This window comes from Euphorbia lathyris, chromosome 2 (assembly GCF_963576675.1).
Source record: "Euphorbia lathyris chromosome 2, ddEupLath1.1, whole genome shotgun sequence".
NCBI classification, from domain to species: Eukaryota; Viridiplantae; Streptophyta; class Magnoliopsida; order Malpighiales; family Euphorbiaceae; genus Euphorbia; species Euphorbia lathyris.
Genome location: NC_088911.1, coordinates 32,206,193 through 32,222,540, shown reverse-complemented (window position 1 = coordinate 32,222,540; position 16,348 = coordinate 32,206,193). Strand labels below are relative to the sequence as shown.

General features: G+C 33.5%; 1 protein-coding gene across 1 annotated transcript; it reads right to left on the bottom strand.

The window, feature by feature from the left end:
- Nucleotides 1-862: 862 nt before the first annotated feature.
- LOC136217667 (probable beta-D-xylosidase 2) lies at nt 863-7,731 on the bottom strand. Its single transcript, XM_066004284.1, has 6 exons — nt 7,286-7,731; nt 6,502-6,780; nt 4,665-4,932; nt 4,238-4,588; nt 2,742-3,155; nt 863-1,804 (listed from the first exon to the last, which is right to left on the bottom strand). Exons 1-6 carry the CDS (start codon nt 7,688-7,690, stop codon nt 1,203-1,205), a joined length of 2,319 nt encoding a protein of 772 aa, XP_065860356.1. The 5' UTR covers nt 7,691-7,731; the 3' UTR covers nt 863-1,202.
- Nucleotides 7,732-16,348: the final 8,617 nt, after the last annotated feature.

The window sequence follows — 16,348 nt, the reverse complement described above, 5'->3', positions numbered from 1 at the left end:
AGCACAAACGAATTTAAATACTTGAGATGTACAAATGATAAATGTAGACAAATTATGAAAAGCTGGGCAGACTATAGGAAAATGATTTAGGGTCAGAAAATTGATTCGTGTCAGAGATTAATATAACATATATGATTGAGTCTTAACTATCAGCTTAAACTTTTAGTTCAATTGGTTTCATGATATGGTATTAGAGCCTCTAGGACCAAACGACCAAGGATTCGAGTCCTGGTAACCTCATTAATTTGTGGAATTAAAAAACACATGGTGGGATGAGTCTGTGTGCTTTGTTGGCTGAATAGATTGTCCACTTTCCTTAAATTTCTCTCATCTTCTTCCCATTACTTGCATTCATCCCTTAATGTCTAATTTCGCTCCATGTTTGTGTCATTTCATCCCACATTCCCTTGATTTAGTGTATAGTAGGTAGTGGATGACCTTTTTGAACGTGCGAAAAGATGTGTGAGACTTCAAATATAAGCCATTGATCCGTTTGTTAGCTCGTTGGTGCGTCTCGCCATCCTAAATCTTCAAACCATGCGTGTATAGGCTGCTAAAAATCTCAACAACATGGTGTGTCGCTCTCTTTTATGTCATTTCTGAGTGTCGTTTTATACTTCACACGACGTGTGACTTACGCTACACATCGTGTGAATTAGCTAGGTTTAGCCAAAAGGTTCAGAGTCACATTCACACGTCGTGTGACTATCTTTTGCATGCTGTATGACAAAACTTGTATGATTAAAGTTTACACATATTAATAAACTATTACATTTTCTTATTTTTGTTGTAAATGAAGTTAAAAGATGAAATTATGAAAATCACTCATAGTTTAAATTGCATTTCTGATTATATAATAATAATAATAATAATAATAATAATAATAATAATAATAATAATAATAATAGTAATAAATCCAATTAGTATAAAAAAAATAACAATATCATTGCAATCCAATATTTGAGAGTAGTACATCTTTTTTCTTCAAATAATGAACTTTTTTGAAAAAATTTAACCTCTAATAACAATTCACCTATCAATTCTTTTTCCTTTTTCAATCGGTGTAAATAACTATACTTAAATTTGACAATTACCCCTCTAAATTTTCACTCAAAAGAATATATGCATGACGAGAAATTCTACTATACTTCTGATGCAATACGCCCTTCCAATCAATTAAATAATGCGTGACTAGCACTAAACTAGGACTTAATGACTCCAAGAACAGTAGCCTGAAGAGAAATAGAGTGCTTAACATCACCAATATGAAGACTATGTTGACCCATAGGAATCCTTCTAATTCCAGACCTATCAACAACACTCATATGCTTACACACATGAATATTTACCCCAACCCTTTCCTCTTTCCCAGCAGCAACTTGCACCTTTTCAAACCCCACCAATTGCCTATGAGGAGCCCATTTATTACCTTCTGGAGGGGCAGAGTAGACTAGTAGTGTGTGACTTCCATCCTTGGACCCAACATTTTTTATGTCTACTTCAATTCCTAATCTTAAATTGTTACATCTTGTATGTGTCACTCTAATTGCCTTCCGGGAGAGGGTTGCGTTTCCACGGCGGTGTCCGTCGAGGGGGACGGAGATGAGGGTGGGTGCGGTGGCTATCTTGTGAGTAAAAGTTGTGTAGGTGATGCCGTAACCGAATGGGTAGACTGGTTTGTCTTTGTAGAACCTGTAAGTTCTGCCTGGGTAGTTTGTTGATGGGTTTGATCTCATTGACATTTCGGTCATTGGTAGATTTGTTAGATACTCTTGTGGATACCATGTCATTGGCAGCTTTCCTCCTGAAATGAAATAATAGGTAACATTATGCTATTAATGCAATAAATATGCATTTGGCATTTTTTTTATAGAATTTGGATTTTGAACTTCATTTTATTCGCAAATTAGTTTAAGCAACAAGTATTCAAATCACAAATTAACACTTACCTAAAAGTAAAATATTATACCCATCTGTCATTTTAGGAGATTTTATAGGAATGATCAGATTCTTTAGAAGACACCATACAAACATGTCTTGTTTTTATAACAAAAACAACAGTATCGGAAATTGCATTGAAGTCTTTCAGAAACCAAATCCTTCTTCTAGTTTTTCGTCATTTTAGAATAATTTATTAAAAATATCAAGTTGAAATATCAAAATATACAAAAAAAAAAAATTCATTTTGGAAGGCAAATTGAATAAGTTAGCTATATTTAAAAGCAAAATTAACCCCAAAATTTTGCATTATTCTCAATAATATTCGATTTGAGGGGTTGTTTATTCACGAAAAATAATTTCCTTATTGTTAATTTAAATAGAAATTAGGTGTACTTTTGATTTTTCTTAAATTTTGTTTATTGTTTTACTCCAAAAGTAGATATAAAGTGTTTGGTTAGATTAACAAACAATTGATAACTATTTTAAAATAACAACTAATATCAACAGTTGAACCAAACAAGCTATAAACAGAAACAAAATATTTTAAAAACAAGAAAAAATAATTTTTAAGTAAGAGAGATACGTGAAACTAATATTAATTTTTACTGAGTTATCATAATTTTGTTCTACAATTATAATCTTAACCTAAATAAGAAAAAATATTTTATTTTAATTTTAAATTAATTTTTTTGGAAAATATTTATTTCAAGTTTTCCACAAGATAAATAAAGCTTTAATATTATAAAAAATACAAATATGAACAGTAATTTGAGAAAAAAAAAAAGGTTGTAGATTTAAACCTGGATTGGTAGTCCCAAACAAGACATCAGCAATAGCTGCTCCGCCAGCTTGGCCAGGGTATCCAGCCCATAAAATGGCTTGTATTTTTGGGTCATTCTTAGCAAAAGAGACATCAATAGGTCCACCAGACATAAGGACCAAAATGGCTGGGCCTTTGGATGCCATGGCTACTTTTGATATAAGGTCCTGTTGCCGACCAGGAAGAAGAAGGCCAGCTCGATCTCTAAACTCGGCTTCAACGGATTGGTCTAGCCCCACCACTAAAACTGTTGCATCTGCTTGCTTTGCTGCACTGATTGCTTCTTCAAACAGCTTGTCGCTAATGCAGCCCACATCGGCACAACCCTGTTTGTGGATTGTCCTGGCATAGCTCCCTATACCTTGTAAAGGTGTGGTGTATCTACAAGCAACACCTATTGGACCCAAAATTAATGCACACTATCAAATCATGTCACCATTTTTACACTAATCTAATTAAAAATCACAACTACATTTAAAAAATAAAAAAGCATTTTTAGCCCAACATCCTGAAAATTAATTGAAGAATATTTTTTTTTTTTTTTTTGTATAGACTGACGCACTCCTAGCCTAAGGTTAGGACCAACCTAACCCATAGGAATGGCAACGGGTAGTGCCGATCTCAAATTCTTATCCTTTTATTTTTTAATTATATGTACCCGTTCCATTATCCTAACGGATATAATTTTTTCATCCCATATCCGTCCCATTTAATTCGCTGCCCGTTAAGATTTAATAAACAAAACAAAAAATATTACAAATTTAACAAAGTATAAATTTAATAAATCATTCATTTACAAATTGAACAAATTGGACCTTAATAAGTAAGAATAAAGTAGTTTAGTGGTATCACTGAATGGCTGAAGAGCAAAAAGTTTGGATTCAAATCTCACGTCTAAAAAACAATAATATTTTTTAATATATAAAAGCGTTATGGCGGGTAACGGATATGGAATATCCTAGGGGTATTCCCATACCTATCTGATTACTCTAACGGGTAATGGTTTTGATCTTATACCCTTTTTATACAGGATACGGGTAGTGTCGGATACTTTCCGATATAGTATCCGTTGCCATCCCTACTAACCCCTTATTGGAGATGCCTAAGTTTTGAAAGCCAAGTAGGTTACTAACCTTCTAAAATAGACAATTAACATATGCTAAAACTTAAAATCAATAATTAAGTCTCTAACATATGTTGAAACTGTCAATTAAAATCACTTCAATTATTGAAGTAAAATTTGATTCAATTATTTTATATTGGATTAATTTATATTTACATCTTTAAACTTGGCACGTTTTACTTAATGGTACTATAAACTTTTAAAAACCTATCATACACCTATAGTTAGTTTTAAAAAAATTTCACCATTCGGACTACACTCAAAATCATTGACCCGTAATCTTTAACCCAAATCATACTAGTGGATGAGTTTAAAAAGCCCAAATTAAAATTTACTTGTAAAAAAAAGCTCACCAGCATAATTTCCGATCATGGTAAGGGTAACATTAGAATTAGGCCCAATAACAGCAACAGTAGGATGACGGCGTGGAGATAACGGCAAAGAAGGACCATCATTCTTCAAAAGAACAATTCCTTGTCTAGCAGCTTCAAGGGCAAGCTGATGGTGAGCCTGGGTGCACACATGTGATGGACCTAGGTTCCCATATGGCTGACCAGATGGCTCACCATCAAACATCCCTAGCCTCATTTGGACAGTTAATGTGTTAACCAAAGCACCATTTATGTCAACCTCATTTATCAACCCTCTTTTAACTGCATCCTCCGTGTGCGCTCCTAAAAATGGACCACAGTCCAAATCTAAACCTGTATCATCAAATTAAGTTAATTAAATGATTGATTATAGAAAGTGATGATTTAATTAATGATGACAGTGACTAGCCTGCTTTGATAGCATCAGCAGCTGCTTCTTCAGGGGTAGATGTGTAATGTTGGGTATTGTAATAAACTCCGACGGAATCACAGTCGGAAACAATGTAGCCGTTATGGCCCCATTGGGTTCGTATGGTTTTACGGAGGAGATTAGGATCAGCGCAAGTGGGAACGCCGTTAACTTGATTATAAGAACACATAACACTAGCTACTTTTCCTTCCTTTACACACATTTTGAATGGGATGTCAAATGTGTCCTCCATATCCTGCTTGCTTACCTGTTTCGCAAGTGTACGTACAGCTGAATGAGTTAGATCATTTTACGGGAACTAATTTATCTCAAAATTTTAATTTAAGGGTTATATTATGGGTTAAAATGATCACTATGATATAACATTCTCAATCTATTTCAAATCCAATTTAAGTGTTTACTTAAAAGTTGTCAATTTTAACAAATTAACCCAAATTTTGCACATTTTATGTGTACAAAACTAATTGTATTTAGATTAATTTGTTAAAATTTTACGATTCAAGATTGAGATATTTAAAATTCGATTTGACTAAACTGATACGGATTGCAACTTGAACAACCATTTTTATCTATAATTCCAAAACATTTAAAGCAAAAGTCACTATAATTTACACTTTTAATCACTAAAAAAAATCAAATTTGAATATAAAACTTGATTAATAAAAAAATTATTCATTTATCGTATTAAGTAGTTTTTTTTATTTATTTATAAAAAACTATAAGAATCTATTGTTTAATAGCAGAAGATATATGTTTCCGACCTAAATGAAATAAATAAAACTTCTTTAACTCAATTAGATGATCATAATGAATTACTTCATCTGTTTCACAATAGATGATTCTGTTTGTCAAATAGTTGTTAGTTGTTCGTTGATTATATTAGCTGATTACTTTTTTTGTTAGCTGATTTGACTATATAATTGTATAAACTTGTTTGGTAAAACTTAAACTGATTATTAATAGTTGTTTGTGTAAAATGATAAATAAGAACATGGTAAACCCTTTATTTGGGGTTAAAAGGTAGTAATTAGGGATAAAAATATCATTAAAAAAAGATTCAGCAGTAAGCTCATTAAAAAAACTTACAAAACATGCTTTTTCATAATTAGATTTAACCAAATAAGCTCTTTCAAACATCTCCTTCACCTCTTTTTAAAAAAACTCCATTTATCAAATACCACTATTAGATTTTGACTAGTTAAAATATATAAAGTAGTTCAAATCTCTAATTTTATCCCAAAAAAATTCAATTAATTTTAACTAAAATGCTTTGTTGTATTGTTATTAATTGATTTACTAATAATATTTTTTTTAATCAATTTCTAAAATAAAAAAACAATTTAAATAAGGATATATTTATTAAAAACCAATTAATTTACAGATATTGAATCAAAACGAAAAAAAAAAGTCTCTAATCATAAACAAAATATTCATTAAATATAAATTTAATGTAACAAAAAATAAATAATTATAATTTAATGTGTAATTTAAGAAAATAGAAATCAGAATTTACAATAGAGAACTCCATGTGGTTGTTGCCAAATTTTAAAGACAAATATATGTTCTATTGAGGAATTGAATACTAAGGTATTTTGTACTAAATGTGGCAGCATGGACCCAACCCAACCAAGTACTAATTCCTAGTCAATGTTCCAAACTTCAATGCCATTAATTTATTAACCAAACTACTACAGTAGTAGTAGATTGATTCTGGCTCCTGTCTATCAAAATTCAACGCGAAGGTCACCAAAACCAACGATCAAGATTAAATTGCCGTGAAAAGTCTAATCATTACACATTAGATATTGTACCATACCTTAGCATTAAAGTGGAAGCGATCCACACCATTCCAGTTATCGAGGTCATATGCTGTGAAGTGTTTACAACACGCAGCAACCTTCAACCGGTCACCGTCGTTTCCCTGTAACCCCCTCACGTAACTAGCTGCATATTTACCCACTACTAATGGATCCTCACCGGGTGTCTCCTGTCCACGTCCCCACCTTGGATCTCTGAATATATTCACATTTGGGCTCCAATACGTGAGTCCCGCCATTCCCCCGTTATACATCGCTCTTCCTTCATCTGACACTACCTACACATCCTGTTTATGTTAGTATCTCCACACTTTCATTGCTAACATGAGCAACTTGGTCATTTTCAGATCTGCCAGATATATATTAATGATTTAAAGTAGTAAAATTATTTCTAATTATTAATATTTCTTTTAATTGAGTGTAAATTTCCAATAATTTTCTTCATTGCCGCCCACTAATTAAATTTAAAAACTATCGAGTGTAGATTTCCGATTGGTTCTTTTAAAAATGTTATTTTCGTATTCAGAATTTTTCTTTTGGAGGCACACAGTACTACAATGCACACAGGATCTTATGATTGTAAAGCTGCGGCGGTAAAATATGCTGAAAGTTTTAGAAAAAGTTAATATTTGGTCCACAAAAGCAATATTTTAGGATGAGAATAAAAAAGAACCCTGAAAAAACAAAACAACAGAAATATTCCCTCGCAATTTGCTATAATATAATATAGTATAATATTTAAGTAATGAGTAAATGGATAAAATAAAGGGTGGAAAATCTGACCCGTCCAATAGCCTCCCACAATGTAGCATTGAAAGAAGCAGCGGTGGTGATGACTTGAGGAAAGCTAGTGGCGGCAGGGAATGCACCGCCGAACTTAGTCCCTGGACCCACATTTGAAACGCCATGAAGTGCCTCCGACCACCACTCATACCCTTTCATCCCAACCTTAGGAACGGCCGCCGCATTGTTTACCAGCAGCCCAACTTTCTCGGCCAATGTCAGCCGGCCAATGAGGTCGCTAACTCTATCCTTTATCGGCAACTTCACATTGCAAAGCGCTAAGTTTGTTGTCGTTTCATCTTTTTGGTCACATGAAAACGGCTCTAGCGCTTTGCAGGCGTGCCAAGAAACGCTCAGAAAGATTATGAAGACAAAGAAGGGTGTGGATATGGCGGCGGAAGCCATTAAAATTGTGAATATATGAAATATCTGTTGTATTGGGAGTGTGGTGAAAATGTAGTATATATATAGAATATTAATGAATATTAATGTGGCTAATGGATAAGTAAACTAATATATTTTTTTAATATACATGGGTGGTGGGGGTCAAGTTGGTTAAATAAATAATGGAAGATAAGACATGATAGATAGGGAGAAGTGAAGTTAGCTCCCATTTTCAAGAGTGAAACTTTCAAGTATCAATTTGATAAATATGGATGTTTCCGACAGTCTCGGTGATTTATACGTGTTAAATTAAAATATTATTTAGTTGTTTTTACATTAAAAAAATTAAAATCTCAAATAGAGTTTCAATAAATTTTTAGCGTTTTCTAACAATTAGTGTCCTTTAGCTCCTTTGATCCGACCCTATTCAGTAGATATAATGAAAAAAGCGTTATTGTTTTATTGGTAGGTCCAAAATTGGGGGTTAGATCAACTAATTAACAAAAGATATGGTGACTAGTCACAAATGTAATTATATTACTTCAAATGTTATCAATCTTGATTTTTTTTTCAAATCCTTTAAAGGTTTAATGTTTGCATTATTTAATTTTAACGAGAATACAAGCAATATACTCAGTAGTGTAGTGATGGAGAAAATTTGGGTAGTAGAGGGATATTGAGTTAAGCACGTAGCTTGGCTTGAAAGTAAATGTATGCTCAAATTCAGCTACTACAGGTAGTGGGGTGACTGCTGTCATTTTCATGATGGCATTAACTAACACACGGTAATATTAAAGTATTAGTACTTTTTTTTCTTTTTTCTTTTATCGGACAATTATATATTAAAACAACAATATATATAAATAAAATATGAAATTAATTTATACACATAGGTTTTTTTTTTTTTTTGAGATATTTATTCATAAGTTTGTTAAAAAAAATTACTTCAGAAATTACACCAAATTGTATAGACTTCAAACCTCGTCGTCGCAAAGCTAAAATTAATTTTTTAGACGTAAATTTCTGACTCCTTCAATGTAGCAAACATGTTATTTTAATATATATTATTGGAAATATGTCTTAATTAATTTATTAGCAGATAATGTTTCATTTAATGTGATAATATGGCAAAGGGTTCATCTTCAAAAGGAAAAGCCCAGTCCAAATGTGCTATCTGTAGCAAGCCCGGTCACCATGAAGACGATTGCTGGTACAAAGGGAAGCCTCAGTGTTACAAGTGCAAAAGGTTTGGACATATTCAAAAGAATTGTAGAACCAAGTCTGAAGAAAGTGTCAAGTTGACACATGTTGCCGAAGAAGAAGAAACATTGTTTTGAAATTGGTGAGATGTGCACCAATATGAAGCAAATTGATGGGAAAGTACATCAATATGAAGCATTTGGAGAGAAGTGCTCCAATTCTAGACTGATGATGGGAAAGTACATCAATATGAAGCTTTTGGAGAGAAGTGCTCCAATTTTAGAATGGTGATGGGAAAGTACATCATCAAAACAAACTTTGAAACAAGTTGGGTGTTTGTAAATACTAAGGCAAGGAGGAGTTTGTTGGAAATATGCATTAGTTAATTTATTAGCAGATAATGTTTCATTTAATTATTTGAATTTAGAAGAAGTTATTCAGTTATTGCTTATGTTCAGGAGAAGTTCTGGAAGTCAGTTGTAACTGATGTTTGTAATTCTGTATAAATTTCTTGAAGATCAATAGAAGTTAAGTGTTGGTTCCAAACTCTTTAGGGTTGGTTCCAAACTCGTAAATGTTAATTACTACATATATCTTAGCAAATAGTATTGAAGTAAATGTGGTAATCGTAGTATTGAAGTCATAAAAGAAGTGTACAACACCAATTTCAGAGTAGAAGTTGTGTAAAGTCCACTTGCAATATGATATAGAAAAAAGATAATTTAGAAAAATATATTGACATAAATATTGATACTATTGCGTTGTTTTTTTTGTAGACAATCGCATAAATAGTTACATTAGTTTCTATTGGGCTGTCAGAAGTAATATTATATCTCAATCCACTTGCTCTTGGGAAATTGAAGTTGCTCATGGGTTGCACCACTTACCACCAAATTGTGTTATCTTTATGTTTCAATCGTGATTTCAAACAAAAAAAAAAGAAAAACAAAATATTATTTTCTACATTTCAAAATATAAGTTATTTTAGATTGTTTCACACAAATTAAAAAATACAATTAATATAAAATGAAATTAATGAATTTACGTTGATTAATTAAATATTTTTTTTGAAAAAAACTCAATTACTAAAATGACTTATAAAAAGGAATGAAGGGAGTATCTTATATTTTTTAATGCTAATTAAAGGTTCGTTTGGCTACTTGTTTTTTGCCTTTGAAAAATGTTGTTTTTCCAAAAAACATAGATTCTCTACTTTTTGTAAAAAGCTACATTTTAGCTGTAAAAGACAAATATGTATCTAACCAAACACCTAAAACTCTGCATTTTAAAGTGAAAAGACAAACAACGGGTGAAAAGTAGGTAAACAAACAACCTCTAAAGATTCCGGGCTTCTTGTATCTTTGTTAGATGAAGAAATGAAAAATACAACATCCAAAAAGTGAGGAATAAAACATCATACAAGCTAAAGTCAATACTAGATCCACGAAGGGATGAAAAACGATTAGACAAGGCAAAGAAAACTATAAAGGTATAAAAACGCAAAAAAAAAAAAAAAAATAAAACATATACTTCTCGTAAATCTAAATCTGTAAAAAAACACATGCAATTCAAATTTCATCATTTAGATCATTCCGAACATTTTATTATTAAAAAGATATTGGGGCTTTTAACACAGAGATCCCGAATTCATTTATGACACCAAAAGTCTGTTTTTTTTATGAAACAATAAATTCCATTAAATAGAATCTATACAGAAAAGAGAAGAAGATATATTCTTGGTCAAACAAGTTAGGGTATGAGCAACATGTATTCTCTTTATACACGATTTGAAAGGTACAAACAGGAAATATCAAACTGACACTAACTATATCCTGATAGCAATAGTATAGGGAAGACAACAGGAAAGATCTAGAGTTGATAGTATCAATCATGAATTTTGCATTTGATTTAATAATAATAGAGGTGAAAGAGCAATCTCCAGCATGAATGTCAATCCTTTAAGAATAACTTGACACTTTGGTGCTTCTACAGTTAAACAAGTGTTAAGATACAAGGAAACTCGAATCTCTAAAACATTTAGCTTTAACAATACGAGACCACAGAGATTCAAGATTCGCCAGTAACTGCGGAGTCTGTTTCGCTAGTAGATCTAAATTAAAGATCGAAGCCATTTAAAACCAATTCCTCCACCTGCCTTAGATTTATATAAAACATCCCAAGAAATCCAATACATCGATCATTTAGAATCATTACCTCCCCTCCAAATTTGGCTAATTAAGCTTTGAATTTCCTTACAAAAAGTTTTAGGGGAAAAAAACATGACATAACATATTGAGGAATAGCTTGCACTACTGATTTAGTCAAGGATTCCTTACCCCCTAATGACAAACAACTTTCAAAACTCTTGAACCTTAAACTTACTCTATCCTTAATAGAAGAAAACACAACTTGTTTCGACATCCTTATAATAGTAGGCAAGCCTAAATAACGAGGGAAGGCTCATGTTTTACCACCTTAAGGATAAAGATGATATCAGTTCACCTTTGATCTTGAACCCCACAAATAAAGAAAATCTCAAATTTATCCAGATTAACAGCCTACCTCGAAGTTTCTTTATACAATTTTAGAATTGATTTTACACTAATCTCAGCCACATTTTCTCTCTCAAAAATCAGTGAATCACCTGCAAAAAAAATAGGTGGGAAACACTAGGGGGAAATCTACGGACTTTAATACCACGCAAAATACCAGCAAGCTCTTATTTCCTAATTTTTTCTGAAAAAGCTTCTGCACATATAAGGAATGGGTAAGGGGAGATAGTATCCCTTTGATGTAAGCCTCGATAAGATTTAATGAACCCTTTAGGTTGGCGATTAATCAAGAAAGATGAAGATATTGATAAAACACATGACATTAAAAGATTAGTGAACTGAGTTGGAGATTGCATCCTAACTAAGACCCAACACATGGACTCTCATTCAATACGGTCATACATCTTCCTCACATCAAGTTTCAGAGCAAAATTACCCTGGGACCTTTAATTCGAGTCTTCATACTATGAAATGCTTCAAAAGCAATTTATAGCATTATCATTGATGAGCCGACTATGGACAAAGGCAAATTGAGAATCATAAATCAGACTGGGCAAAATAACTTTCAGAGGATTAGCAAGCACTTTTGAAATCAATTTATACAAAAGATTACATAACGCAGTTGATCTCAATTCCTTTATAGATGTGGGTTACTTGACTTTGGGAATGCGAGCAACAAAAGTATGGTTCAAGTGTGTAATGATAATTCTAATAGTGAAACCATTAAGCACCAAATCAACTATATCATCTCCAACCACATTCCAATAACATTGATAGAAAGAAGATGACATACCGTCTGGCCCTGAGGCCTTAATGGGATTATATTGTTGTAGAGCACCAAAGACTTCCTCCCTTGTAAACTATTCAGAAAGAAAGGATTGTTGCTTTTGCGTTAACCTGTTATCAACTGTCTGAATGAAGCACTCCACAACACTCGCACTCAAATAGTTGAATAATTTAGAACAATAGTCAATCATTATATTCAATACCCAAATTGGAACTGATCCATTGCCCCTCCTTATTTTTTAGCCGTTGAATAGTGTTGGTTTGTCGTCGTTGTGTTGATTTAGCATGCAAAAAAGGAGGTATTACGATCTCTAGATTTCATCCAATCAAATTTATCCTTTGGCTTCCAAATAATCTCTTCACGCTCCCCGAACTTAGTAATCTACTTAATCAACTATGATTCTGCATCCTTATTCAAACCATTTGCTTGTCTTTGAAGTAATTCAAGCTTATTTGTTTCCTTTGAATCTGCTGAAGGATATTGCCTATAGTCGTATTATTCCAGTCGCACAACGCATCAGTAGTCGCCTTTATCTTCCTTTGGAAATTGTTCCTTCCTTCACTGGTATCGTTCCAAGTCAAGGCTACTACCTCACATCAAGTTAGGTTTAGGGTCTAATGCAACTCAAAGCGGAAAGGTCACCTCTTTGCATTTCTATAAGAGCATCTCCAACAGCCTCCTAAGTTGACTCTTAAGTTAAAATTTGAGAAGAGAGAATAAAAAATCAACTCCAACAGCCTCTTAGTGGCTCCTCAAATCACTAAGAGTCTCTCCATCCTCTCTATTAATAGAGAGCATCTCTCCACCTCTTAGTGCCTCCTAACTCATTTTTTATTAATAATTTATTATTGAAGATTCTCTCTCCTTTCACTATTGGTAAATATCACAACAATTAATAATTTTAATAATAAAATAATAAATAAAGAGTGAATATAAGGAGTATTGTTGGAGATGATATGTCTTAGTCACTCTTAAATCACTAAGAGTCAATTATTTATATTATTTTTAGGGAGTGCACTAAGAGTCTCTTGGAGATGCTCTAACTTTGTTAGCCAAAGGTATTGAGGTAGATTGGATTGTGATCCAATGACACCCGAAGGGAACAAAGAAAGCCAACCCGGGTTGGCTAAAAAACGGTCAAGTCTTTCACAAATTACAACCGACCTCGACCGTTTCTTATTGAAACACAATTTCCACATTAATTTTGATTATGACAAAAATATTAAATGAAATTAATATCTTCATAATTAATAACACATTACATTTAAATGTTGATTTATTCATACTAATGTGTTTGTTAAGTGTTTTGATGAATTAAAGTTAAGATTAAGAAATTAAGAAAAAGCCTTAAGAAATAAATCAAAAGCCCATAAGTCAAAGGCTCTTCGATCATCTTCGGCCCAACAGCCAGAAGGATCCAGAAGCACAAGAATAGATGTCTCAAAGATAAGACAAACTCGGAAGATAATGGATCAAGGCACGTGAGACAAGATCAAGAGTTGACTATGTGCAACTGACAAAGCCTCACCAAATAAGGAAAGATTCTGAAGCTCTAGACGGCTTGTCCCTTGGTCAACCTGGAAACTTTGCTTGATTTGGTTAGATAATCAGTCTGCTTCCGACCAAGCTCTGAAGCACAACGCAACAGACAAAATAATAGAAAAGAGAAGGAATGCTATTGGCTGTTGACACTGGGCTCTGAGGATGAAAGGGACAGAAGAGTCGTTTCCTTGAAATGATCAATGCCTTGAAGTGTCACTATAAAAGCCCCATCATTTACAACATTGGGACTTGATCTTCAATGCTGAAATTCTGAGAGAATCATTCTTGAAGTTCCAAAGCAAAGCAAAAACCATTTACACAATTACTGTAATCATCTGTGTAACGTTTTCTAAGCTCTTTCATTGAGTTCTTAGTCAGAACAAAATTATCAATCGATTAGAATAGTTCCGAAATGTTGAAACACCTTTTCACATGATTTTGATTTGACAAAATTATTTAAGTTAATCCATGATTAAGACAATTAAATTTAAGTGCTTTGATTTAATTGTACTAATGTGTTTGTTCAATGTTGAGTATAATCATAAATGAGAAAAGAAATAAAAAGTAAGACAGGATGAAGTCAGCATGAGCCACAGAAGCTGAGTAGAACACAACTCAACATCATAGAAGAAAAGTCTTCTTCAGAACAAACGCTTGAAGACGAAGCTGATCGAAGAAGCTAAGTAGAACGTTACTCAGTCTCGCCAGAGACAAAGATCGAAGGCAACGTCTATTAAAGTCAAGCTGGGTGTTCATCAGGACAGCGCCAATGATCCGTTAACTAAAAGACAAGATCCGATAGAGATCTGCGCCAATTCAGAAGCTTTGGAATTACGCAAGGAGACAGTTTCGAGACGCATGGGTCAACTGGCCTTTGGCTAAAAGACGAAACTGGCGCTAGAAGACGAACCTGGCGGAAGAAGACAAGCCTGACGCCTGCTAAATTCAGACGACAGGATTGGCCTGCAAAAACTGTATGCTGACCAGTGAATGATGCAAGAAGACCGTTTGAATTCAACGGATACATCCGAATTCAAATGATTGCAGCCTCGGAATTCACTATAAAAGGACAAGTTCTTCACTTGGATCCTTTGCCGAAAAACAAAAAGAAAAAAGCATACATACAAGCACATACAAACAAGAAAAGCAAATACTTACACCCAAATCCTATTTATGTGTAAAAGTCTAGATTGAATTTGTATTCATCTAAAGTGTTCTTCATCTAGAAAGAACAAATTTGTATCATTTGTAAAGATTGAGAGAGTGGTACTGAGTACTCGGTTTTAGTACTCAGCAGTAGGGAAAATCTGAGTGTTTGGTTATAGCGCTCAGTAGGGGTTGAGTAGACGAATAGAGGACGGTACTCTTGCATACTCAACTGCTTTGTAAACGGTTTGTGCTCTACCTTTAAAGAGCTCAGTATTGGATTGAAAAAACCCGGAAGGATTCTGGGGACTGGACGTAGGCGGTGAGGCCGAACCAGGATAAGTCTGTTGAGTAATTTCTAACTCTTTCTCTCAATATATATGTATGTGTTGCTTGCTTAAATTACTCAGGATATAAATTGTATAAGCTGACACTGAGTGATCAGAGTGCTGAGTTGGAAGCTGACCTTAAGTGTTAATTCTCAACTCACAAGTAAAACGGTTCTAGTCAGCCTCTGACTAAAGCTGTCTTACATCTTGCTCGGCCTTGCTGACCAAAACTGTGTAAAGTAATTTAAAGAATTATTTTAAGTCAGCATAATTAAGCGAAAAAGTTACATTAGTTCCTAACCCCCCCTTGGAACTAATTACACGGGACCAACACGAAGCTCTTCTGTTTATTCGCTATTAAGCAAATAGAGAGTTAAATAGTTGAGTGTAGGTTATAGAAGAAGGTACTCTATAATATCTCAATATCTGCTGTAAGGGTTTGTGCTCTACCATCAAAGAGCTCAGTAGTGGATTAAAGCTCAGAAGAGCGTATTCCGGAGACTAGATGTAGGCAGGAGGCCGAACTAGGATAAAACTGCTAAGTATCATTTCTCTAACTCTTACTCTTTATTATTGCTTGCCTTTTGTTTCAGAAGTATTAAATTTAAATCGATCAAAGGTGCGTTTAAACGTACTAAGTTTGGAAGTCCCTCTGAGGCGATACCTTCCAAATCAAGGGCAGAAATAATCTTAGTTGTTGGTCAACTAAAGTTGCTTCTTATTATCCCTCTGTACTGTGCTATTGAAACTGTGAGAAACATTTCTACCTAGACAATTTTTTTAAACCGGCAATAGTTCCATTAACCCCCCTATAGGAACTAATTCTCACATTATAAAGGACAAACAAGTGGTATCAGAGCCTAAAGCTCAACACACAAGAGAACACTATCTTGAGCGTGATCCTAAAATGGCTGTCAATAGCACTCGTTTCCTACATGGAAATGAAACAACTCAGATCTTGCTTGAGGGCTTGTCTATCACCAGACCACCTCTATTCTTTGGATCAAATTATACCTTCTGGAAGAACAGAATGAAAAATTTCATCCAAGCTACGAATATGAGTTCCTGGCTAGCAATAGTCAAAGGTCCATTCATACCATATGAAACGGTTGATGGTAAACAA

Bases quoted from the DNA above. Each gene is read 5' to 3' on its own strand.
- LOC136217667 (XM_066004284.1), bottom strand. From the start codon at position 7,690: ATGGCTTCCGCCGCCATATCCACACCCTTCTTTGTCTTCATAATCTTT. The intron at 4,933-6,501 runs GTATGGTACAAT...CTTGCGAAACAG, and splicing joins GCTTCCACTTTAATGCTAAG to GTAAGCAAGCAGGATATGGA. The intron at 1,805-2,741 runs GTTTAAATCTAC...ATTTCATTTCAG, and splicing joins GTTTGGGACTACCAATCCAG to GAGGAAAGCTGCCAATGACA.